The sequence below is a fragment of the Biomphalaria glabrata genome, chromosome 9 (assembly GCF_947242115.1).
Source record: "Biomphalaria glabrata chromosome 9, xgBioGlab47.1, whole genome shotgun sequence".
Classification (NCBI taxonomy): Eukaryota; Metazoa; Mollusca; class Gastropoda; family Planorbidae; genus Biomphalaria; species Biomphalaria glabrata.
The window spans coordinates 31,437,809-31,464,665 of NC_074719.1; the positions used below are offsets into that span (position 1 = coordinate 31,437,809).

At 34.0% G+C, this 26,857-nt stretch overlaps 1 protein-coding gene and 1 long non-coding RNA gene across 7 annotated transcripts in view; one reads left to right on the forward strand and one right to left on the reverse strand.

Moving 5' to 3' along the window:
* The window catches only part of LOC106072988 (aromatic-L-amino-acid decarboxylase-like), a 62,007-nt gene that overhangs the window by 17,935 nt on the left and 17,215 nt on the right, over positions 1-26,857 (forward strand). For 2 of the 5 annotated variants that reach the window (XM_056042436.1, XM_056042435.1), the window contains exons 2-5: positions 21,583-21,804; positions 22,024-22,137; positions 22,370-22,489; positions 22,610-22,744. In XM_056042436.1, the coding sequence (XP_055898411.1) occupies positions 21,604-21,804; positions 22,024-22,137; positions 22,370-22,489; positions 22,610-22,744 (570 nt within the window). In that variant the 5' untranslated portion in view covers positions 21,583-21,603. Of the gene's footprint in view, positions 1-9,006; positions 9,191-20,198; positions 20,395-21,582; positions 21,805-22,023; positions 22,138-22,369; positions 22,490-22,609; positions 22,745-26,857 lie in introns of those variants that run through there. The other 3 variants (XM_056042434.1, XM_056042433.1, XM_013233455.2) reach the window with 3 other exon arrangements.
* On the reverse strand, positions 14,823-20,178 carry LOC129928349 (uncharacterized). 2 transcript variants are annotated; one of them, XR_008779966.1, is made up of 4 exons: positions 20,077-20,178; positions 18,457-18,625; positions 18,215-18,304; positions 14,823-16,895 (listed from the first exon to the last, which is right to left on the reverse strand). It is a non-coding gene; the product is annotated as an uncharacterized LOC129928349 (long non-coding RNA). The 2 variants fall into 2 exon arrangements; XR_008779965.1 differs by lacking the exon at positions 20,077-20,178 and adding an exon at positions 19,480-19,581.

The following is a 26,857-nucleotide window of genomic DNA, read 5'->3' on the forward strand; positions in this document are numbered from 1 at the left end:
GTGCACTTAATCACCATCAACTCGATCTCCCCCCCCCCCACACACACACGTACACACACGCGCGCTGATTGACCCAAAGGCAGATCCCGAATGCGATGGATTGATGATGTATGGGGGCCAGATCTACAACAGCTTGGGTTTCGGGCATGGAGACGAAAGGCTCAGGAGAGATCTTGTAACTTTATACATGGATATTATATGATAATTCTTATATTTATTACTAAATATATTGTTGTAACTCTATTTCCGCACTGAGATACATGGTGCGCACTAGGCACTGTTCCACACGAGCGTGGAACAAGAGAGAGAAGGAAATGGAGACATGATAGTGAATGCCGGCTTATTTCGTTAAATCGAATTAGATCTAGAACAAATTGACATTCTGTGGTTTGTGTGTGTTATTTATTTAATCATTAAATCCTTATCTATGTTATCATTAACCTGTTTTCCTGGAGATTTATAGCAATTGGTGTCAGAAGTGGGATTTATAATGGCTACCACGAAAACGCTAGACAAACTCCTTATGAAGGAACTGAAGCGGGAACTCCGTGACCGAGGTCTGAAGACAATTGGAAATAAGGAAACCCTACAGGCACGCCTACGGGAGGGTTTGGTGGAGGAAGAAGCAGATCCGGACACCTATCTTTTTGAAGTTGAACCAGATATGGAATTTATGCAACAACAGATGGCAACTGTGCTCGAAAATATTGGTTCTATGCGAGAACAGTTAAACTCAGGGCTAGGAAACACCAATGACAAGCTAGATGTCGTGGACACCAAGATAGATCTCATGGAATCGGGAATATAAAACCGAGTTATTGGCTATGAACCAACGCGTGCAAGCTGTGGAGGAGAGAATCACCAACATGGACAAACAGATGAAGCAGAGGGTAGACGCTGTGGAGAAGGTCATTGATGAAATGAAGATACAAGCTCAATGCAAGCACAGAAATGTACCAGATGCCGATATGACGCCATTTGTACCTGAAGTCTCCAAGAAAATGAAGGCCCCCGTATTTGATGGTTCCGTGTCCTGGTCCGTGTATAAGAAGCAATTTGACGCAGCGGCAAAAGTTAACAAATGGAACAGTGAGGAAGAGAAAGCCACCACCCTTGTGTTATCTCTAAGAGGAAAAGCCTCCGAATTGCTTCAGTCTCTACCGAACCAGCAGGATTTCGCCGCTCTTGTCCAAGCTATGGAACTCCGATACGGGGATGAACAATATGCCAGTGCCGAAAAATTGATTTGTAAGTATAGTGATATTTTTCCGACTGATGAGACAGATTTAAGGCGGACGAATATGGTTCAACATCGTATCGACACAGGAAGCACCAGACCAATTCGACATCCACCACGTCGTCTTCCACTGGCAAAACAACAAGAAGCCATGGACATGATAGAATGCATTAGACAACAGGGAGTCATCGAGCCCTCAAATAGTCCTTGGTGCTCACCTATAGTCTTAGTGAAAAAAAAAAGACGGTTCTATGCGATTCTGTGTAGATTATAGATCGTTGAACGAGGTCACCCACAAGGACAGTTATCCTCTACCTAGAATCGACGACACATTTGATACACTTACAGGAGCACAGATATTCTCTACTCTCGATTTAAAAAGCAGGTATTGGCAAGTTGGAATGCATCCCGAAGATGAGAGAAAACGGCGTTCTCTGCAGGAAACGGTCTCTGGCAATTTACTGTAATGCCTTTTGGGCTCTGCAATGCTCCGGCAACCTTTGAGCGACTGATGGAGCGTGTCTTACGAGGACTTAACTGGAACATTTACCTTGTCTATCTGGATGACATTATCGTCTTAGGTAGGACGTTTGAAGAGCATCTTGCAAATTTGAAGGAGGTGTTTCAAAGGATAAGAGGCGCTGGGATGAAACTCAACCCAAAGAAGTGCTCTTTGTTTGGAAGGAGTGTAAAATATCTTGGGCACATCGTGTCAGGAGACGGGGTTAGCACTGATCCCGACAAGGTTCAGACAGTAAGGCAATGGCCTACCCCAACGAATATTCATGAATTGAGAAGCTTTCTGGGGTTTCGTACATATTACAGACGTTTTGTGCCTAATTTCTCCACATTTGTAGGGCTCTTCATTTACTGACAGAACAAAAGAAGCCATTTATTTGGACGACGGAATGTCAGCAGGCATTTGAAAGGCTGAAAAACACACTTGCCTCATCTTTCATATTGGCCTACCCTATACCAGGCACGACATTCATACTGGACACAGATGCGAGTGGTGCCGGAATAGGCGCTGTCTTGTCCAAAAAAGTGGATGAAACTGAACGAGTCATTGCCTATTTCAGTCGTAGTTTGTCAAAGGCTGAAAGGAACTACTGCGTCACGAGACGTGAGCTTCTGGCCGTTGTGGACGCCATAAAACATTTCCACAAATACTTATATGGGCAAACGTTCACCCTTAGAAGTGATCACGCCGCTCTACAATGGCTGCTCTCCTTTAAGAGTCCCGAAGGTCAAGTCGCTAGGTGGATTGAACGTCTGCAAACCTATGACTTTTAGATTCAGCACCAAAAAGGACAGACTCATCAGAATGCTGATGCGCTGTCCCGAAGACCTTGCAAAACTGAATGCAAGCACTGTAGAAAGGTCGAAGAAAAGGAGGCGGTCGTCGATTGCCATTGTCTTGGGGTAGAAGCTTCCGGACCGTGGTCGGAAAAAAAAATCCGAGAGGATCAGCTTAGAGACGAAGATCTGGCTCCTATTCTCTTGATGAAGGAAGATGGACCACGACCAGATTGGCAACACATCTCTGATAGGGGAACCGCTACCAAGGCATATTGGGCCCAATGGGACTCCCTAACAATTGTGAACGGTGTCTTCAAGAGAGTATGGGAAACGCCAGACGGGACAAGCAATCGCTTTCAGCTGATACTACCTAAGGTTAGAGTGTCGGAAGTACTGAAAGAGATACATAATGGCTTCAGTGGCTCCCATCTTGGTGTCAACAAAACTTTGGAGAAGGTGCGCCAGCGGTTTTACTGGTTCCGTTACCGGGAAGATGTTGAAGAATGGTGCCGAAGATGCGATATCTGTACAGCAGCCAAGGGCCCGCAACGTAGAACAAGAGGACATATGCAACAATACAACGTTGGGAACCCCTTTGAAAGGATCGCAATCGATGTTGCCGGGCCATTCCCTGAAACCAAGAAAGGAAATAAGTTCATCTTGGTAGTTATTGACTATTTTACTAAATGGCCTGAAGCATATGCGATACCTAATCAAGAAGCCACCACAGTAGCGGAAACCCTTGTAGAGAACTGGATAAGTCGGTACGGTGCTCCAATTGAGTTACATTCAGACCAGGGCCGAAACTTTGAATCCAGAGTTTTTCAGGAGATGTGTCGGACACTCTGCATCGAAAAGACTCGCACCACGCCTCTACACCCCCAATCGGATGGAATGGTAGAACGCTTTAACAGAACTCTAGAACAACACCTAATGAAGGTCGCCAGTGAACGACAAGATGACTGGGACACCTATATCCCAATGTTCCTCATGGCGTACAGGGGATCCGTTCATGGCACCACAAATTATACACCAGCAAAGATGTTGTTTGGCCGAGAACTGCGATTACCATGTGACTTGCTATTCGGGGTTCCAGGTGATAAGCCAGCTACTTCGACGGAGTACGTCACTAATCTCCGAAAACGAATGGAGGAAGCCCATGCTCTGGCCGCAGAAATATCAAGATGACCAGTGACCAGATGAAGAAAAGATACGACAAACTGGCCAATGCCTCCGTGTTCCACGAGGACGATCTGGTGTGGCTGTACAATCCGCAGAGACGAAAGGGCAGGTCGCCAAAGCTTCAGAGAGACTGGGAAGGTCCATATCGCATCATTAAAAGAATCAACGACGTCGTGTACCGCATTCAGTAAAGTCCCCGGTCTAAGATGAAGGTCGTCCATGTAGATCGACTTCATCAGTACTGTGGCAGTACAGGTTCTGTTCGGGACGAACAGGTTTGAGAAGGGGGGAGCAGTGTTGTAACTCTATTTCCGCACTGAGATACATGGTGCGCACTAGGCACTGTTCCACACGAGCGTGGAACAAGAGAGAGAAGGAAATGGAGACATGATAGTGAATGCCGGCTTATTTCGTTAAATCGAATTAGATCTAGAACAAATTGACATTCTGTGGTTTGTGTGTGTTATTTATTTAATCATTAAATCCTTATCTATGTTATCATTAACCTGTTTTCCTGGAGATTTATAGCAATATAGTTCACATTTTTTCCGCTCCTGAGATCGAATATTTTCTCGTGAAAAACTCTTTGAAATCTCCTGAAATCCTAATCTCAGAATGGTGGGGGAACCCTGTGAAAATGAATTCTGATCTTTTAAACATTTATACATATATTAATATCATTTATTAGTAACAAGAGATTAACCAGCCAGTTAAAAAAAGGAGGACGGCAAAACAGAGGTCCCCCCCCCCCCGTATAAGCCTAAACGCTGTTATGATCAATTGAAGCGTCATTTCACCCTCACTGGCACAGAGGAAAGTAACTGCCAGCATATGACATCTGAGAGACTGTTGGAGAGCTGCGAGTCAAACATTTTAGACGGAAAGAAAATGCGGGAAAATATGCTGGTCGTAACTGGGCGTAGTCATGTGAAACATGTACTGCCACTCATCTTTAATCTTCGAAATCGAAGACATTGGGTAAAGGTTAAAAATAGGCCTATTATTTTAATATTTCAGTTTACAAACAATAACAGTAGATAAGACAAAAAGAAAAACAGATTAAATCAGTCATTAAATTATCATTAAATGGCTTTTTAAGCTTATTATAGGGGCTTTCGCTGAATAGGTTTTCAGTTAAAAAGGTCATTTTGAGAGAACACCCCATAATATATTTTTTTCAACGGAATAAATAGCCTTAGCTATTTTAGCTAACTATTTCCTCATCTATTTAGAAGTATAAAATGTAAATCTTTTTCGGCCGATGTCCATTGGTGCTTTAAAATCGCCTTAAGTTCGGACCTATTCTCGTTTATCCGAAAAGGTTTTGAGAATGAAATTTCCATACATGTCAACTTTGACCTTCAGCTATGCTTTATTGTATGAGGTAAAACGAAAGTGAATATGTGGGAAATGTAGAAAAATGGAGTCTTTGTAATACCAATTTATTAGTTCTGCAGTTACTTTCGAAATAAATAAGAATGGATAAAAATTACGAAAGGTGTTCGCTTTATATGCCATTTCGCTTATGGGCTTTTCCTAATATATAGATCTGAACATTAAATTATATGTTACATAAGTTTGGGTCGAAAATTTTTTTACTTCTTATAACTACTTTACTAAACAAAGCCTTGTTTTAGCTTTTTTGAAAACTTTCACATTTTTTGTGTAAAAGAAAAAAAAAGTAAAGTTCCCCCTTTCAGACCTCGTGGTCTACAGGACAGATGATGTAAAGCTCATCTGTTTCTGTGGCCTACGGCTAACGACGGTGTCATGGCAAGCACAATGACCTACCGCCTTTACTTTTCCCCAACTAATGTCAGGTAGCCATTAGAGCTGGGTGGATTCAGAGGCGCCCAAAGATACCAAAATTAAAAATCTCAGTCTTCACCAGGATTCGAACCCGGGACCTCCTGTTCAGAAGCTAAGTGCTTTACTGCTCAGCCACCGCGCCTCCATATTTTTGTGTAGTGTTAAAATATCTGCATATCCAATCTGTCCAGTCTAGATATAATATATATATCTAGATCTTATCAATATTAATCTCTAGATAAATGAACTTGGAACTGATCTAGATTCGGACTCTAATTTTTTTAAAAAAAGGTACCAGAAAAGATCAACCACTAAATTATTTCTGTTCGAGTTTTCTGAAAAGTACCACATGTTATTGTTGTTTTAATTTAGCTTACTATAACATATTTGTGCGAAACAGATGACCTCTACATCATTTGCCCTATAAACCACAAGGTCTGAAAGGGGAAGTTTATACTTTTTTGTGCGAAGCAAAATTTTATTTTGTAACAAAGTCAAAGTCTAGAAACTGGCTTAACGCCACACATTAGAATTTCTCTGACCAATATCGTGCTTAATATCAAGAAGTTATGCTCTACAAGGACACCTTACCTTCAAAGTCATAGAACGTTATAGATCACATTATATCATATCTATAGTTTTTTACAATACCTCTATTTCAAGTCACTCCTTCATGGAGGTTGGGCGGACAGCTGATTTAAAAAATGACTCTATTTTCCTAGAAATTAAACAGTTGATGGCCACATGGGTAAAACTCTAGTTCGACCGTTATAATTTTTCAAAGTAAAAATTAATAAATGTAAATTTGGCTAGAGACTAAATGTAGGTCTAGATCCAACATCGGTTTTGAAAAGACTATCGCGTTCTTGAAAGGACTATTACGTTCGGGAATTTCCGAATGTAAGGTATTATTGATTAAAAATTTTAATAAATCAATAGTCAAGAAAATTTTGCATCTTGTCTTCTAAGTCTAGATCTAAATGCGTATCATTGGAATATTAAAAGGTATACTCCATATTTTGAATCTAACAATAGTTAATTTTTAAGAGAAAAACTATCGTTCAATAAGTTTCATATAGGAGGTATTGTCTTTATTGTCTATACCATCAGTGTGGAAGTCGTCCATAATCGTTCCTGTGCCAAAGGTTTCCAAACCAAAGGAAATGAATGACTTTAGACCTGTTTCACTTACTTCCATTGTGTCTAAATGTTTAGAAAAACTGGTTAAAATGTTTCTTCTGAATGATCTTTGTAGTAAGTTGGACCCTTTTTACAATTTTTTTTTACCAAAAGGGTAAAGGTGTAGAGTAGTGTAGACGATGCCATCCTAAATATTTTAAATTGTGTCTACAAACATCTGTACATACCTAACACTTACGTAAAATTGCTCTTTATTGATTTCTCAACAGCTTTTAATACCATATAACTTCATTTACTTATTGAAAAAATGAAAGCGTTGAAGATTAGTCCATAAATAATACTATGGGTTAATGAACTTTTGACCCAGAAACCTCAGAGGGTTAGGGTAAACAATGTAATATCAAATGCACGCATAGTTAGCACAGGGGCGCCCAAGGGGGCTGTGACATCGCCATTGTGGTTCATTCTGTACACCAATGATTTTCAATCCGATAGTCCTTTTTGCTCCTTCACAAAATTCGCTGATGATGCGGCTCTTCTTGCCCTGCTCTCAGAGAGCTCAGACGTAAATGAGTATTTCAGAGAAATAGAACACATTGAAAAATATTGTAAAGATAATTTTTGTTATTAAATGTAAAAAAAACACACACAAGAAATGATAATAGATTTTCGTAGGGAAAAGAAGGAAAATGATAGCCTAGCCTTTATTGTTTCTGTCACTGGAAAGACCATTAAAATAGTGCAAACTTTGGTACTATCTTATACAACAAATTAAATTTTACTGCAAATACTGGTTATATCAGCAAAAAAGGGCAGCAAAGATTACGATAACTTGGCTATGTTTTATCACGCTCACATCTTCCCATGTGATTCTAATGTTTACAGATTTGAGCTCTTTTTTTCATTTGTATTTGAAGGCTGTAATAAAGAAAACATATCTGTAGATCTAGAAATCTAGAATCTATATAGTAGTGATGCCCAACCTAGTCGGCCTGCGAGACATTTTAATTTCCGATACTCATGTCACGGGCCACATCAACGAAAAGATAAAAACAAACAATTAACCAATTGTATTAGAAACCCACGAATTAATGAGAAGTTAATCCAAAACCAATTTCTTATTATCCGGCTGCATTAACGAGGCAGCAAGTTCGAGCACTGAATCCAAATGTTCGTCCGTGAGACGATTACAAAACTAATTAGATTCGTCTGTTTCATCATTGAAAAGTTTTTTTCACACAAATAATAATAATAAGGCTTGTCTTCGACTCCGAAGATTAATGGGGAATGCAGTATTTCCTGTGGCTACGCAGCCCCAACTGTGACCTACATAGTTTGCAACACCCATGGCAAGCATAACCATTGTCCGCCGGTGGTCGATTAAGATTTTCTTTTCGCCCTCAGCATCTGTCCTCGGCAGCGGATTTTCTTTTGGTCTCAAATGTGTATCCTGCGGCCTGTGTGAGTGACTTTCTGAGGCCGTATGCAACCAGTGCTCTCTTCTATGTTAGTGAATGTAATTATTGTTATCGTGTGTATGTATTGTTTTCAGAGTTTCTGTAGGCAACGCGGCGTAGAAATCAATTGTCTGCATCCCTCAAAAATAGTTAACCACGGCTGCCAATCAGTTTAAATTAGTTAACCACGCCTGCCAATCAGTTTAAATTAGTTAAACACGGCTGCCAATCAGTTTAAGCTGCAGGGACACTTGACACATTGGACGCAGAGTTTCGTAAAGACATATTTCATTTGTCAATCCATGGTCAAACTAGGAAAATCCTGAAAGCTTTTACTGAAAAAAATCCTTCAAAAGTTGGATCATTTCTTTCTTTGACCAAGGACCTATTTAGATGATCATGATACCTCTTTCACCCAGTGGACACCCTTTGCGCAGGCTGAAAAGTTGCAATTTCTTTTGGAAAGCTGTCAGAATACACATGTGAAGTCAACTTAGGCCTATCTTTCTTTGAGGTTTAGTGTTTTTTCAGATGTGACGTGATGTCGCATAAAATAACCATATCCCACAGCGAAGAGGGGGCGATCCGGGCGTTCAGTTGAGAGTTCAGACACTTTAATTATGTTCATCTTTTCGTTTTAAAAATGTACATTTCAAAACTGTATTCCTTGGGTTAACGTGGTCAAAGTCGAGCTCTATTGCTGTCTTAAAATCTGTGGGAAATTTCTGTGGTTCAACGCCTGAGATTTGATACAGTGACTAGAATAATCTTATCTTCTGATTCAACTCTTTGCCACAGAGATTTATTCTATAAATAGGATGCGAACGTAGAGCCTACTTTTTTTTTGTTCTCCCCTCAGTTGGGGCTGGTGGTGTTTGGAAACACTGGCCTAGATGTAAAGTAGACCACATTTATTTAAGTAACTGCTTTGGTCTATTATGTAACACTTGACCTTTGACCGTCTAGTCAGATTCACTTAACATTGTTTTTTGTTGCCCATTCAAATATCTAAAATTAGGCTTATATTATCTAGATCTACATCTTTTGTTGTGCAGTCATTGATTATGTAAGGATTATTTTTTTTTAAATTCGCTTACTCACCTTATCAATATTATAAGCTGCTTGATTCAAAATAGTTCATTTGATTAAATATTTATTATAGAGTGACAGAGTCTATATTTTAGTCGTTATCTTAATATCATACATAGAATCTATAGCTTATAGATCTAGTTTACACTCCAATCATTAAGTGATCAAGATTACTAATATTAGGCCTATACTATTCAAATAACAAAATAATAGCGATCTAGATTCTAGATCCATCTTATTAGCCAACTCTCTTGGAAATTGGCAATAGAATTATTCAAATTAATTATTGTGTCTCCTTCAGAATTGCTTAACTACTTGGTCAGGGGTGATAATTCTGTTGACTAGATCAGATCGAAAATCTAGATAATAAATTATAGATCTAGATATTTATTAGTCCTTGAATTAATTAAATCTAGTCAGTGTAGCCAATGTAGATTTAGATTATATAGACTCTATATAGATAACTATAAACAGCAATAGAATTAATCAATTAAGTCTCTTTTTATCTAAATCTATATATAAACTCATCTAGAATTTATGTTAAGAACTTATGTTTATAGATCGCGAAAGCTATGCCATAGGTCAGGGGTGGGCAAATTACGGGCCGCGGGCCACATGCGGCCCGCCGAGGGGCTTTATGCGGCCCGCCGACACCTACTGAAATCAGGTGTGCCCACAGTATATAGATATAAAAATGCAAATATTAAAAAAAATATCTATATAAATTATTGAAACTGTCTCATTAAAAAAAGTTTTAAGTAAACGAAGATTATGCTTATTGGCTATACATCAATACACTCAATTCAAGACACAATGTCTGAGTGTTGGGTAGGCTTGGAACAAGATGGCAAATGTAACAACAGATGGAGCTCGATCTTTGACTGAGAACCATAAACTTGAAACAGGAAAGTTTGCACAAAGCTGCATAGAATTTTAACATAAAATATGCAAGGAGCAGGTGTTAATAAAACTTACTAGAGCTAGGCGAGTTAGCCACGGGTTAGTTCTGATTCATGAATAAGTAATCCAATGTATCCGCTCGCTTAGCATGGGCAAGGCAAAGGAGAAGAATATAAAATCTCAAGGTTGAAATTGTATGTTACTTGAATGACATTGACTGTGGCTTTGTTACCAATATTTCTAATGAAGAGTGGAAGACAAAATTTCATGTTCTCTATAATCGCTATAGCAATTGATTGCTTACATATGAAATGTAAATGCAATTTAAATCTTTTCAAACAAGGCTTTCCCATTTCTACAGGCAAGCAAAAAAAAAAAAAGAAAAGTTTTTTGTTATTTTCCTTTGTTGAAAGGTGAAACTATCATTAGTGAAATGATAGAAATAATTATAAGTACAACACTTATTAAGAGAAGCCAATTCAGCTCCAGAGGACATAAAGCAAAGAGAAGTTCCAGTCATCACTACCTCGGGAGTTTTATGGGTGCCAGAAGCTGTATTTCCACACTTAAAAAACCTTTGCTGCTGTTCACACTATTTGGTTTCTAGATCAGGCAGTTCTCCGAATAGTCTTTCGAGAGTCTTGTTCGGGTCCCTTGATTTAGTATGCACCATTGAAGGACATGGTCAGCATTCTCTGGTGATGCTCCACGACATTTAACTTCCGGAACATAAATTGTCTCATTCAGTGAGCAAGCATTTTTTGTGGAAACTAAACAAGTATAATCACTGGTCAATGTTGACTGACTGTAATTTGACAGCAGTCACACACAGGGGTGACAACTAGTAAGATAGTTTCACAGCTAAGAAACATTATGCACAAGTGTAAGAAGTAAAATACTGCACATTAAGTACAACTGTATATTTGTGGGGATATTATGATATAAAAAGACAACAGCAATTTAATAAAAATCGTAATACAGTGTATATATGAATTAAAAGATATTCTACATAGCGAGCTCATCTTTCTAATATATATATATATATATATATATATATATATATATATATATATGCGGCCCGCCATTACTAAACTTTTTTTAATGCGGCCCTCGATACAAAAATGTTGCCCACCCCTGCCATAGGTTGATGTTTACTCAGTGGCGTCACTAGGGTTTCACCCCCCCCCCCCCCCGCATCCCCCATTGAAGGACATGGTCAGCATTCTCTGGTGATGCTCCACGACATTTAACTTCCGGAACATAAATTGTCTCATTCAGTGAGCAAGCATTTTTTGTGGAAACTAAACAAGTATAATCACTGGCAAATGTTGACTGACTGTAATTTGACAGCAGTCACACACAGGGGTGACAACTAGTAAGATAGTTTCACAGCTAAGAAACTTTCGTTTGTTTGTTGATCTGTACTAAATAAAGTTTATAATTACCTACGTTATTTGATTGTTGAACAAATTTTAAATGAGTGCCCATTAAATGTTAAAATTCTGTTTAAAAATCAATTTATTTATATAGTTCATAGGGTTTGTGTAGTCATGTGAAACTCTGCACTCGTCCTTAATCTTATGTTATCTTATATAATGCATCGTTACTTCAAAAAAAAAAAAAAAAAAAAAAAAACTATTACGTCCTACGCGTCATGCATCTAGTCATGATGCATATGAACTAATGACTTAAATTATGCCAAGACATTGGTTTTCCTTGCTTGCTCGGGCAACCCATTCCATGCTTTCTAAATTTAGTGATTTTACTAAAGGTGCTACTCTTGTCAAATGTGAATATTCGGTTTTTATGAATCTCACTGCTCTATTTTGTGTCTGTAACAGTTTCCTGAGTCCCAAATTAATAAGTTATAGTTTTTTTTAGCTATTTATTTATAGCTATTAAGGGGACATACGAGTCGGAAAGAAGGAAAAAAAAAAGTTCTCCATTTAGACTAAATATTTTATATTATCTTAATAGTACTTAATTAAACAATAGAAAAAATATAGTTTTTGACTTTATAACTTTACTGGTTGTCATGGAAACAATCCAAGATGGCCGCCAAACAAACTATAATTAAAAGCTTATAACTCAAAAAATACTTAAGATAAATTAATAATTTTTACACACAAATATCATACATGACAAGTATTAAAAACGCATGAAGGGAAATATTGTTATCTTTTATTGTCTTTTTTTAATGATTTTTTTAGTGTTGCAACCATGAAAAATACATAAATATTTCATAATTCTAAACTTTGAAACGCTAAAACAAAAAAACTACTTCAAATATCAAAAAGTTTCTGCATGCGTTTGTAGATATCTATGTACAGAATAAGTATGCCAAGTATGAAGTATGTAGCTCAAGTAGTTTCAGAGCCTTAGCGTTTGGCAGATAGAGATATAATACAAAAACAAAAAAAGGAGAAAATGCAAAAAAACAAAATAAAATTTCAATTACAAAAATTTTGTCAGGAAAATACCAGATAACAGGTATGTAATTTATAGGTTGGTATAATAACTATCTGAAAACATTAAAAAAAATATCAATATTTAGTAAAGGGCATATTCTAAATTTCATATAAATATAGCAACCAATTGGTAAAATAAAACGCAAATTGTACACAATTGTATTACAGAGTAATATTTCAAACAAAAAATCTACTTATTGAGATATCAAAAAGTTTTTGCATGCGTTTGTAGATATCTATGTACAGAAAAAGTATGCCAAATATGAAGTATGTAGCTCAAGTAGTTTCAGAGCCTTAGCGTTTGGCAGATAGAGGTATAATACAAAAACAAAAAAAGAAGAAAATGAAAAAAAAAAAAAAAAAAAAATTTCAATTACAAAAATTTTGTCAGGAAAATACTAGATAACATGCATGTAATTTATAGGTTAGTATAATAAGTATCTGAAAACATAATAAAAATAGCTATATTTAGTAAAGAGCATATTCTAAATTTCATATAAGTATAGCAACTAATTGGGAAAATAAAACGTAAATTGTACGCAATTGTATTACAGAGTAGTATTTCAAACAAAAATCCAACTTACGCAAATATCAAAAAGTTTTTGCATGCATATGTAGATATATATGTACAGAATAATTATGCCAAATATCAAATAAGTTCCAAAAGTAGTTTCAGAGCCTTAGCGTTTGGCAGATAGAGATATATACAAAAATACAAAAAAAAGAAAGAAAAAAAATTCAATTACAAAAATTTATTCAGAAAATCACTGAATAGCAAATATATGTTATTAACACTTTAGTATAGCAGCTTTTAAAAATAGCTATTTAGTATATTCCATCCAGATTACATTATAAAATAATATATTATATACCGGGTATAACATTTAGCAACCATAAAGAAAAAAAAACTTGATAAGAATGTAGGATGTACCGGTGTGCAATCTAAAAACCCAAACAATTTGCAACAATAAATATTAAATACTAAAGAAAAGAGCTTGCTTGAAGTTCACAGAAGATTAAAATGAAAAAATGTCATATATATAACAATGTCAAATAAGAAAAAAGCGCTAACTCAAAATCTGAAACTCATGATAACTGTTCAGTAGTTCTGTTATATCTCTACTATTCATCTAGGGAGTTCTTTAGATAGCATATATATAATTGTCAGTTTAGATAAAACTTGCTAACATTTTCAATGAATTAAGGTATCATAATATATTTGAAAAAGTTTGTTGATCTATATTATTTACATAAACATAATCAGATGGTGTTGTTTAAATTTTGCTACAAATTAGTTATTACATTTTTGTTTCAAATAATTAAAACAGCAACTAAACTGTCAATATGCTCTAACAATAATGAATAAAAACAAAAAAAATTATATAAAAAATTATATAATACAAAAAAATATTGACAGTAGTATCTAGAGTTCAACCATACGTAAATTACACTGTTTTTTTCTCTGGATTTCAAATCTGAAAACTTATCATTAACTTATCAAATTTAATGTCTTTAACGATTTCATTTTTAATAAAATTGCCCGCTGTGAAAGTGTCGTCTATTCCTTTGTCTCAAAAAGTTCTTAATTTTAATTTAACATAATTTTTTTTTACATGACGCTAAACATATGAAGATGGTAAGAAACGGTTGAAGGCTTTGTTAAATGATTCAGAGATATTCTTTATTGTCTTAGTAGCATATGAATCATGCTTTGTCTATTTTTTTATTTTCTTAAAAAGTAACTTTTACTGCTTTTAGATTTCTTATCATAAATGGTATTTCTGTTTGAATGTTGCCGTTTGGAAAATCATCATATACGCTAATGTTTCGAAACTGACATCTACAATAATTCGTCAGTTGTTGAACTAAAGAATTTTTGGTTGGATTGCTACAAATGTGTCGACTTCATCAATGATTGCTTCCAGTAGGAGTTGAAGCTCAGCGTTAAAAAAGATCAATGCACATGAACTTCTTTTTCTCTTCTTAAATAGTGAGTTCGGCAACTAGTGATTTCTCGCCTGACATTTTCTTCTTGTGTTAAATTTTTTTTTCTAAATCACAATGCTTTTTTTTAGAAGAGTTTTTTTTTATATAACACTTTGCGCTAAGGTGTTATGCTTTTGTTAAAGAAAAGGTTTAATTAGTCACTACATTGTCAGTAGTTGGGTATCTTTGGCCTTCTATCTTCCCAGCAAAAAAACAACAACAACAAAACAACGTAAAGATAGATCAAATCAAAGATCTTAAGCTGTGCCTCTAGTGGCTATAATTTCAGAACGAAAAAAGTATTTCAATTGTACCAAAAAAAATGCTAGGCAAAAAGCATTTTCTGAAAAAGGAATGTTGAACACATTGAGTGATTAAGTGAATGTTATACACATCTATTAAACAGCTTTTCTGTTGGTTCTGAATAATTTCCTGTACTCCTGAACTTTTAAGATATTAAGCTTTAAGCATTAGCTTTTTTTTTTCTCCATAACTTGTGACTCTGATCAGTGTGTACTATGTCAGGTGTGCTGTCAAACAAACTACAAAGGTGCTAACATTCATTCTGACTTTTACGTCTTGACTAATACATCTACCAACTTTGTAACATGACAGATGTACTTTCAGCAATGGGTTTTATCTACATAACATTTCCGTCATCTCATGGAAAATCAATAAAGACTCGTTAATGGTCACAAAGTGTCAAATTTTCTGCTTTTATAGAAACAGTCCGTGTAATATCTCCTTTCATTGTTTTTCTTCTTTACATCAATCATATCAACGACTTCCTTGTCAATTGTATTTGTAGCCGTATGTCTTTGTTTTCCAATTTTCCAATCTAGATAAAATCTTCATACGTCATTTAATATTCCAATTTCGGACTTTATTTCAGTTGTTGTTTTTTTGCTATTAAGATACTAAATCGTCCCAATCAGAACCATTCTCTGTCACAGTCTCAGTAGACAATGCCTGATTTAATGTTCACGTCATGTTAAGAGGTTAAAAGTCACGTGGAATTCCTAATGTAGAAAACAGGCAGTAGAATGAATAAAGTTGACTTTGAGTTCAGTCAAGTGTTATCCTCTGTACGAGGCAGTTAGGTATTATCGTAGTAGTAGCGACTTTGTTAGTCGAGTTGTAACTCGGAAATAAGTAGTATATTTTGGGCAGTTGATGCCAGTGGTCTTTTTGAGACATGTATTTCTAGTAGTTAATCAGTATTATTCTGTACAGTGTTACCCGCTGAGATGCCGACGTGATTTGTAATATACTCTGGAGAGTTTAACGTATTGGATATTTTTGATACCGCTGTTATGTGGATAGGATTTTCTCGACTTGTAGCACTAACAAGGAGTGCAGTATTATTATTATTGTTGTCAAATAAACTTTACATTTGTCTGCTGAAACGGACTTAAGTCAATTTGTGGTATATATGTTTGTCACGTGTTAAGAGTACTTCAGGAAGCACGAACCCAGCATTCCACGACATTCGCATTCTTCAACATTACACCATTTAACCTTTTAACATTTAGGAAGCACGAACCCAGCAGTCCAAGACATTTGCATTCTTCAACATTGCACCATTTAACCTTTTAACATTCAGGAAGCACGAACCCAGCAGTCCAAGACATTCGCATTCTTCAACATTACACCATTTAACCTTTTACAAACTTGCGTTTTTTTTCCTTTTGCTCTGGATAGTCTCCTTCGTAAATCATGTGAAATAGGTATATGCCAAGAAGAAAAATCCACTAAAATATTCAAGGACATCATTCCACTGGCACATCGTAACATCCCCTTCAACTTGGCTAGAGCTTCTATAGATCTATTTATTAATTGTGAATAACATCTTCTAATAATTATCCAAAGCTGTTTAGTTTTTTAATTGTCAGTTATTCTCAAGGTGCATTTTTTAACTTGGGTGTCACCACCCTAACGGGTGTTACCCGGTGCGGACCGCACCCCCCTAGCGACGCCACTGTGTGAACTTATTACAATTCTTCAGCACCCCCACTGGACTAGTTTATTAATTAATTCTAATTTAACTAATAAAATGGTTATAACAAAAGTGTTGTTCTAAGTGTTGTCTATCTTAATATCCAGCCTCTCGATCCTTTTACTTTCGAGATTTCATACCAGTACCTGAGTCAGTTCTAAGTGTTGTCTATCTTAATATCCAGCCTCTTGATTCTTTTACTTTCGAGATCTTCATACCAGTACCTGAGTCAGTTCTAAGTGTTGTCTATCTTAATATCCAGCCTCTCGATTCTTTTACTTTCGAGATCTTCATACCAGTACCTGAGTCAGTTCTAAGAGATGCTGTGATTGCTGTTAAAAAAAAAAAGGATGGAATTTTGGATGCTTGTGACAGTATAATAGTGATGAAAGTGTTAATGTCAGAACAACAGTGTAGAAGAGATAGCATGGAAAGTGTGACTGTTAGCTAGAGTTTGAAGCAGGGAAAAAGAACAAAATATTTCGGTGGTAAGGTTGAAGATGAAGCTAGGAATAGAGATTAAAAAAAAAATAAAATGGGATAGGGTTGAAGAAATTATGGAATAGAACAAATTCAAGCAATTGTCCACAAATTGTCTTAATTAACTCTTTCAGTGCGGCGTTACTCTCAGCGAGTAACTTTGCTAGCGCTGGTGAGTATGGTGTTAATCTCAGCAAGTAACTTGGTTTATAATATTTATTTCACTATCTTTTTTATGTGGGAGTGATTGTTCTTTGTTTTCATAGTAAATTCGATGCAGTACCAACACCTTAAAAAAAAAAGACAACATTATATTAATCGTTCCTCTTTTTCAGTTTATTTCCCGGGACCCGAAAAATGTAAATAATGCGGTAATAGTTTAGATACGCAGATACCTTTACCGACCACCATGTTGTTTTTAAGCATATTTATCTCCCTTATCTATATTAAACTTTCAATAACTTTTTTTAAAGAGAGTTTTTGTTCTTATGCTTGTGATTGTTCTTTGTTTTCATAGTAAATTCGATGCAGTACCAACATCTTAAAAAAAAAAGACAACATTATGTTAATCGTTCCTCTTTTTCAGTTTATTTCCCGGGACCCGAAAAATGTAAATAATGCGGTAATAGTTTAGATACGCAGATACCTTTACCGACCACCATGTTGTTTTTAAGCATATTTATCTCCCTTATCTATATTAAACTTTCAATAACTTTTTTTAAAGAGAGTTTTTGTTCTTATGCTGTCGACTTATGACTTTTTAAGTGTAATTACTGAAATGAAGGTCTAAATAAAATGTTAATAATAAATTGATGAACTTGTTGTTACTTCTTTTTTTCTACTTATGAAATTATTAATAAAAAAATATATGTTAACAATTAGATCTATAATTAATATATTAACTCACCAAGCAAAGCGAAATAATGATAAAATAAAAAACAAATATGCATGAATAAAATGAAAAACATGCATCTATATCTACATGTTACGTTTAATTATTATTATTTTTTTAAACAAAATTATGCATTATCACTTAGTAATCTTTTTAGAGCAATGACAATAAATTATATTGATCTAGTACGGGAAACTTATTACTATAAGAAATAATACTTTTATTTTTATCTATTGATAATTAAGAATACAGTTAGATCTATTATATTAGAAATTGTACCTCTATTAGAGCTACCACATCATGGTCAGAACAGGTTGCAGTATAACTTTTCCCATTGTTATTACATGTCTGAGGCTTGACATTTTCATGCTAAAAAATAAATATATATTTTTCACCATAATATGTTTACTACTACAGCCTTATATTAAAATAAACATATAAATAAAAATAACATATCAATATCTAATGTTTAAATATTTTAAAATTTTAACATTCACTACTTCATTAGACATAATGGTTACCATGTCAAATATAGTTGGAACGGCCATTGGCTTCAAATTTCTACTTTCATCAAAATCCTCAGCAGTAAAATGTGTACTGTCAACAACATCATGTGCATCAGGGTTCCATCCTTCTCCCCTTTCCATTGCCTTTGTCCACTTCAACCTAGTTTCAATATTTTTTTAAAATCTGCCAATAATTAAAACAAAACAGTATAGGCCTATATATGCCATATCACCATGTTGTTGAATAAAAATTATCTTTCATTTTATTTTACATTATATTTATTTTGAATATGAGCAAAAAGAATATAATTGCACCTATATGTTGAAAAATGTGTTAACCATCAATGCGCCATGATAACAAAGATAAAATGACAGTGATTAACATGCATGACTATATTGAGACACCGGTTTGTAGGTTGTCAATCTAATTCTAATTAGATATCTTCATAAACAAAAGACCTGCTAAATTAGTATATTATGATATTATCCCTGGACTTTCAGACCATGATATTGTTAAAATACAGCCAGATAATAAAACCAATATAAACCCCCAAAAGAAATATCATAGGCATAGGCTACTCTGGAACAAAATTAAGCAACATAAAAAAATAAATGAATCTGCATTAAACTTTCAACAAACATTCTTATCAGAAAAAGACATTTATCACCCAGTTGCTGACCTAAGAAAATTAATCTATATTTAAAACATTATAGAAAATCATATAGTAGGCCTATATATATAGGCCTATAACTAAATATATAGATCTATCTGCTCATCAAACAAAATAAATAAATGCTGGTTTCATAAAAGATTAAAGAAGCTTTTCAAACATAAGGAAAAACTATATAGATCTAGAAAATGTTAAAAAGCAGAAAAAGTTTAGAAAATGTATATTCAAATTAAACACCAAACCCAAACAGTAGAAGTTATTAATAGTAAGAAAAAAAACAACAAAAAAACAAACAAATTCTACTTATCTAGATCAAAAACAATAATCTAGAATCTAGATCAAGTAGATGGTCAGTATAGAGACTAACCTAAAAAAAAAAGTTATCCCTTGATTTTTGACTTGTCTAAATTGACCTATTGGACAACGAACGTGAGAGCATATATAGTCTACTTGTCATTGTATTTCAAAATCGTACTTATTGATGTTACGACTTAGGCCTATACAGTTAGTCTAGAGTAGATCTGACATGTGGTCAAAATATAATTTTAAATTTACAATACTTACTATTGTTAACTAGTTATAGATCTAGTCAATCTAGAGTCCTAGACAATCTAGTAAAAATTAACAATAGTACTCTGACTCTAGTCTAGCGAGTGTAGTCACTAGTCTAGACTAGTAATACTAGTATAGATATAGATTTAATTTAAGATTATAGAGTATAGAGCTAGGCTCTAGACTATATATAATAGAGTCTAAATTCTAGATCTAGATTCGAGTCTATAACTATAATAGCAACAATATTAAGTTAATTAAGACTAAGAACTTCAACTAGGTAGATGAATGTATGCAGCTATCCTTAAAAGTCCATAAATACCCAATTTACCTAAAACTTTGTATAATAAGTTTACAAATGTAAATAAACTTATCATCTTATGTTACATTAAAATTAAACAATGTAATTTACTTATTTACGGCTTCCATACACAGATAACGGGTATCCATGGAAACCATCAAGTGCTTTTTTTTAACTTTGTTTGTAATATACACAATGATACACACCTTTATATATTTAATAATAATATATTGTTATAAGGATGCAGTGTAGTTTTGTTTAATCTCTAAGAATGAAGATCATGCAATTTTTCATAATTTGGAAATCCGAATACAATTGATGTACATGTTTTCAAGTTACATGAAGTTACTTCCTTCGGTCAGTCTATATTTATTTATGTCTATGATTCAGCCTTTAACCAAAATGGCGCATTTCCAATGATATTATATGGTAATAAGAAATAAAACTTAAAAATATATATTTTAAAAACTATTTATCTCCAAAGAAATCAAATTACATATTTGTAATCTGCATTTTTTTCTGCATATTCTTAAAATATAAGAGAAACCTGATTTAGCGTTTCTAGTCACGTAAACTAATACCAAATGTTTAATTAAAAGGTGATTTTTTTATGAATTAAAAAAAAAAATATTTTTTCCGTACTCAGTTTAAAATTAATGAAAAATATTTGTTTGAATAATTTATTTGATTTAGTATACTTTTGTAGCCTATTCATTTTCCGTTAAAATAAAATCAAATACCGGTATGTTAGATTATTTAATAAAATAAAAAAGTTATAGTTGTTTTAGTAATTCAACTCCCTTTGAAAATTAGTGTTCGTTACGGAAAACTCCATTTTTTCGACCCGGCTCGGGCAGAGTTGCGTTTACTGAGCGCCTAAAGGCAGCACGGAAAACCAACTCCTAAATATACCCCCCCCCCCCCCAACTGGTCCACAAATGAGATTGGGCCAAAGTGCTCTGAGCATGCTATAAGCATGAAAGTAGCGCTATATAAAAGCTATAATAATAATAATAACATACTAATAAATGTGAAGAAGAGAAGATATATTTCTTTATTTTCTTATAATTTGTATTTTAAGAATACAATTCTATAAAAATTTTATAAGAAAGTGTTTAAAGGTCTCCCAAAGGTGGTCCATTTCTCTCCCTATGTAGGTCCATTTCTCTCCCTATGTAGGTCCATTTCTCCCCACATGTAATGTTTTCTTATATCAGGGTGGTATTTTTAAAAAGTAAATAAAAAAAAAATTAGAATAAATTTTTAAAACTGTATTTTGTAATAATTAAATTGCTACTTTATTCAAATATATATTTATACATAAACATCTGAGAGTTTTTGTTAAATTTGTTGCTTTGTAGCTTTCAGTAAAACATTTTTCCACACTCTCCCCTAATAATTCCTCAGAAAATGTTTAAGGGACTACATTGTATTTTGTTCCCCTCTAATGAATTTCCTTCCAAGCTGTTTCAGAGTATGAATATTAAAATTAGCTCATTTCTAAAGTAATAAAAAATATAATATATAACATAAATAATATACAGTTTGTTTATCATTAGTTCACTATTGATTAAATTTTGTTACATGAAAAAAAAATCATTTTACCATTTTTCTTAGAGCTGTATATTGTCTACAAATATGGACTCTAAAGAATTCCGCATCCGAGGCCAAGAGATGGTGAATTACATAGTTGATTACTTAGAGAACATACGAGAAAGAATGCCAATGCCAAATGTTGTACCTGGTTTTTTAAAAGAGTTGATACCAGATGAAGCTCCCCTGGAAGGAGAAAGTTGGCAAGAAATTCAGAAAGATATTGAACGTGTAATTATGCCTGGAGTAAGTCTGTTAAAATAAAATAGAAATAATAGAGGAGGAGATTCTTTCTGTATTTAGATTTGTTAAAAATAATCTCAATTTTTCGTACACAGTTATAGATGTTATTATGTTTTTTTTTAATATCTGTTTGATATTTATGATATTAATACTTGTTTTTAAATCTTGGAGTATTTTCTATGGTAAATACAAAATATAGACAACAATCCATTGTTTGTCCAGGTGACTCACTGGAACAGTCCACATTTTCATGCCTACTTTCCTACAGCTAACTCTTACCCTGCAATATTGGGAGACATGTTGTCAGATGCTATCAGTTGTATTGGATTTACTTGGGTAATAAAAAATCTAGTTTTCTTACATATAGTTAAATTACTGAATCTAGTGAATTTTCAGACACTTTTTAAAAAATAATTTTTATTTAAAAGCTAGTTTTTCCAATAAAAGATAAATTTAATGTTAAAAATAATATATAAAAGGCTTAAGGTTAATGAGAAATTTAACTGAAAAAAAAGTTTAAAATATTATAATATCTGAAAATCTATAACTATTTGAAATGATTTCTAAGGCCTCAGGACCATCTTGTACAGAGCTGGAAGTGTCTATGATGGACTGGCTAGCCAAAATTTTACAGCTTCCAAAACATTTTCTATTTTCTGAACAAGGGAAAGGAGGAGGAATTATTCAGGTTTTTTTTAATCCTTCAATTATTTGTGGTGATAGGAAGAAATGGAACTCAGTTCTAAATATGTAGGTAGTAAATAGTAATACAATTCATCCCTGACCATGTAACCTTACTTCTTGACAGGGAACAGCAAGTGAGGCTACTCTAGTAGCTCTGCTTTCAGCAAGAACAAATGTGATCAAAACTGTTAAGGCAGATAATCCAGATTTAACTACAGGACAAATTCTGGACAAGTTGATTGCATATACATCAGAGGAGGTAACTTAGAGTTTCTTTACTCTTTTTAATTATAATTTTTAAAGACTATCATTTGGAAAACATTCTGTTTTATTTTTAAATAATTCAAACTGCTTATACAAAACTTTTTTTTCACAAAATATGGTTTAAAAAAAAATCATAATTAAGGGTAAGAAGAAAGTAGTGTATTTTTTAAGAGGTTGAGCTCCCTTTCAGTGATGTGTACTGAATCTGAAAAAAAAAAATTCTACCTAGTATATATCATACAAGACTATGCAACAAGCTTTTAAGCATTTAGCTAATGGAGCGTTACTTGAGTAAATATTTCAGTACTGGAATACTGTACATAATCATGTATTTTTTTTGAGATATTAATAACTATAATACAGGAGGTCCTCGCGTTATGTTGTCCTGGGTTACAACGTTTGGTGGTTACAACATATCTCCCATATACTATATTAAGACTTGTTTTGTATCTCAGCATCTTCTGGAAGCTTCCTTCTACCAAGAAACCTGTTCTCTCTTTTTTTTATAACTTTTGTATTATTGTTTCATTTCATTACTTAACATATATTTCCTTTAAGTGTCGTCTGATAATTAAGCAGGGTACTGTGTTAGGATAGGATAAGTGCTTCAGTATTTCAGTAAAATATGAACATATGTTCCAACGTACACCAAAAGTAGGTTTGTGACGTAACATAGAAGAAGATCATTGAAGTAACCTGAGGACCCCCTGTATATTATAATACTAAATTGCAAGCATGTAAGATATTTAAGAGTAATGAAACAAACCTAAAAAGAAGCAGTTGATATCATTGAATTATTGCAAGTCATCCTTGTGTATAACTTAAGATGAAGTGTTGAATCTTTTTTTAGCCTGAGTATCTTTGTGAATTGTGAGGTGGTAGTTTCACTGTCTGCGTCTCCTCCAATTCTTTTTAAGAGTTTCAGTAAGCACCTGTGAGTGGTTTCTATGTTTGTGAATAAGTTCATCACCCTCAAATAATTCTTACTGCTTTTAATTATCTCAACTGGTGGGTTAGAAGACTTTGTCATTTTCTAATATTATACACTTCATCCTCTCCTATTTACATTCTGATTCTCATCACTTAAAGAAATATTTTTAAACAATATAGAGGCTAGTTACAGGTAGGGACAGGACATCTGACCACTGTTCTCTTTGAGGGTATGTTCACATGTTTTCTTTTTTAGACGTAGATGTAAATGTCTTAATTTCTGATTTAAAACTCAAGGAAAAAAAAAAGAAATAGGCTCACTTGAAAATTTTAAAATTTAACTCTTTAAATCATACATTTGAAGATAAAATATATTCATTTAACATTAAGCAAAAGTATTAAATAGATGAACTCAAATCACATTATGAGATTTCTAGAGCTTAAAGCAAAAATTACTTTTGGCTACACAATTTTGTGACATACAGGAGGTCAAGGTTAAAAGAAATAAGTTTTTACATTGTTGATACAAGTCTGTAAACCTTCTAACAAATATCAAACCCTATGCAGAGTCATTACTGGACCACCTTTGACTCTTTCAAACCTTTATTTGTCTCTGCTTAAAGGTCTGTAACAGACTTAGTTGTCATAGATCTATCTCCAATTTTTCTTTCTTTCTTCCACTTCTTCCACCTGGCAATCTCCCCAGAATCATAAATAAACAAGGTTACAATGACAGTTTGTGTGGAAACACAAACTCAAAATCGGCCCCTTGAAGTGGTTCACCCAGGCAGGTAAAAAGGCAGGTTTCAATATTTTCAGAAAGAATATCATAATGAAATTCTATCAAAGGCAAATGACAGAGAAGAATGGAGAAAGAAGGTTGACAGATCTTGTGTGGTGCCTTAACGGTCCAGCAGACCAAGGGATAGGTGAAAGTGAAGGTGAAGTTAGATGTGAATCTAATTGATCTAATTGTTTTGTAAAGAATCAATCTCTTATTCAAGCCTCAAGAAAAAAAAAATGCAAAAAATTTCCATAAAAAAAAATAATTTGTAAACCAAATTTTTTTGGGAAAAAAAATCTAAAACCTTTTGCAAAAATGTGTAAATATAAATATGGTAAATAGTTTTCTCCCTTACTAAATATCCTCCATTGTTTGTTACTATTATTAGTAAATAGTTGTAAAAATGGTGTATTTTTATGAAAAAACTGCTTGCATAGTTGATTTTAAAAATTAAATTTTTCGCTTTCAGAAAATAAAAAAGTAGCAGTTTCATCAGATTTTTTAAAGGTCTAAGACTAAGACTGCTTTATTGATCCTTATGTAAATTTGTTGTGATTACAAGGACTCTTCTCTCATGTAAAGAAAACGCAATAGAAACATACACTTAAATACAACAGACACAACAGTCGCCCACTTCGCGATGACCTGACGTAGTTCTGATGGAGCAGGTGGCCGTTGTCTTCCAAGTTTTTTTAAATTTTTCTTATACACTTTTGTTGAAAAAGTTTCTTTAAATGTGGCAATGGTGTGAGTTAATTTTTTATACCCTTTTTATGATGGTTTCTAGATGGCGCAACAGGTTAGATGAAGCGTTGCCTTGCTAACAGGTTATTTTGTATGTTAGCAGATTTCATCTAGTTTACGAGATCTAAACAGGACAGACGGACATACAGAGCACACAAAACTAATAGCTTCTATTCCCCTTTAGGGGGGACACTAAAAAAATATGCCTTTTGATGCACTAATGTTGACATTGTATTGTACAGATCTCTAGACTTTTTTATATTTTGTGAATGGAAACAGTTCATTTATTGGGCCTAGATCTATCTCCACTGTAAATGGTCAAGCTTCAAAACCAGGTAGAAAGACTGAAATGATCAGTGACTAAAAGTTTCACATTTTCTTTTTTATCAAAGCTTATTGAGTCCTGGAGTTATTTGAGCAATCCTTTCTAGTCAATCTTGTTTGCTTCTGTTGTCAGTAAAGCCTGTTTTTTTTTTATTGCTAGCAAATTTTGTTTCTTGTTTGTTTCTTTTGTCAGACTTCTTCTTCTTCTTCTAGCCAGCTTTTTGCTGCTGAGCTGTCAGCTCTTTTGTCAGACTTCTTCTTCTTCTTCTAGCCAGCTTTTTGCTGCTGAGCTGTCAGCTCTTTTGCAAACTTTGCCAAGGAAAAATAGCTTTTGTCAGACAAAATGGTACTTATAATACGTTTTTAAATGACTGGACCTCTTTGAATGGTTGAAAAGTACTTAGAGTAGACTACTTGCTGGTTAAATATTTGTTCTATTTTACTTCTTCTTGCTCTGAATCGTGTCTCTTTTACTGTTGGGATTTTGTGTGTGTGTTTGAAGTATAATTCTTAGGTAGATGTGACGATACGAAACTTGCAATGCAAAAGTTCATTTGAGCTTTTCCCAGCAATACTTTTCTTGTCCACCCATAACTAAATTCTTATAGAATTTATCTCCCCTCGTTGAGACAAGGTACAGGTTCTCATGGGATGAAACTCAATGTAAATTATTAACTAGCTTCTCTAGGGCTAAGTATTAATTTTTGACCGCTGTACAGGTGACCAGCACACAATAGTCGCTGCACCAGCGCTACACGCAGCGGACTAATAACTATTCACACCTTCTTACTTATTTTATCTTATAGGAATGTGTGAGTACACAACCACGTTCCTCGTCATTACATTATGACTTTATTATCTATGTACATTGTATTATTTTATACTGATGCTATATCCTCATGTTGTATTATTAATGCCGTTATGGTTGTCTACGTTTGAAACAATAGTTATCATATTTGATTTATATTTCACCCATATCTGAATCTTAGTGATTAATGTAAATGATAACTTTTCATGAATCTAGGTGCTGTCTAAGAACTTAGATCACCTGCTCTAAACTTACAGAGCGCATGTAAAATTAATTGTTTTACATTTCTATTATATCCCTCATGCATATCACGTCTCACACACTTTGGGAACTTATGGTTCCTTGGATGAATATGATTTTGAGTAATCACATCAAACCCTTAATGCTGTAGCCATATCCCCAGTATTTTATTTTCATCTTATCCTTTAGGATACTATGCACCTCCCACATTGTGTAATAGCACATTTATTGTAGTTATCTTTCTTATCATTGAGCTATGTGTACTTTAAGATTTCATG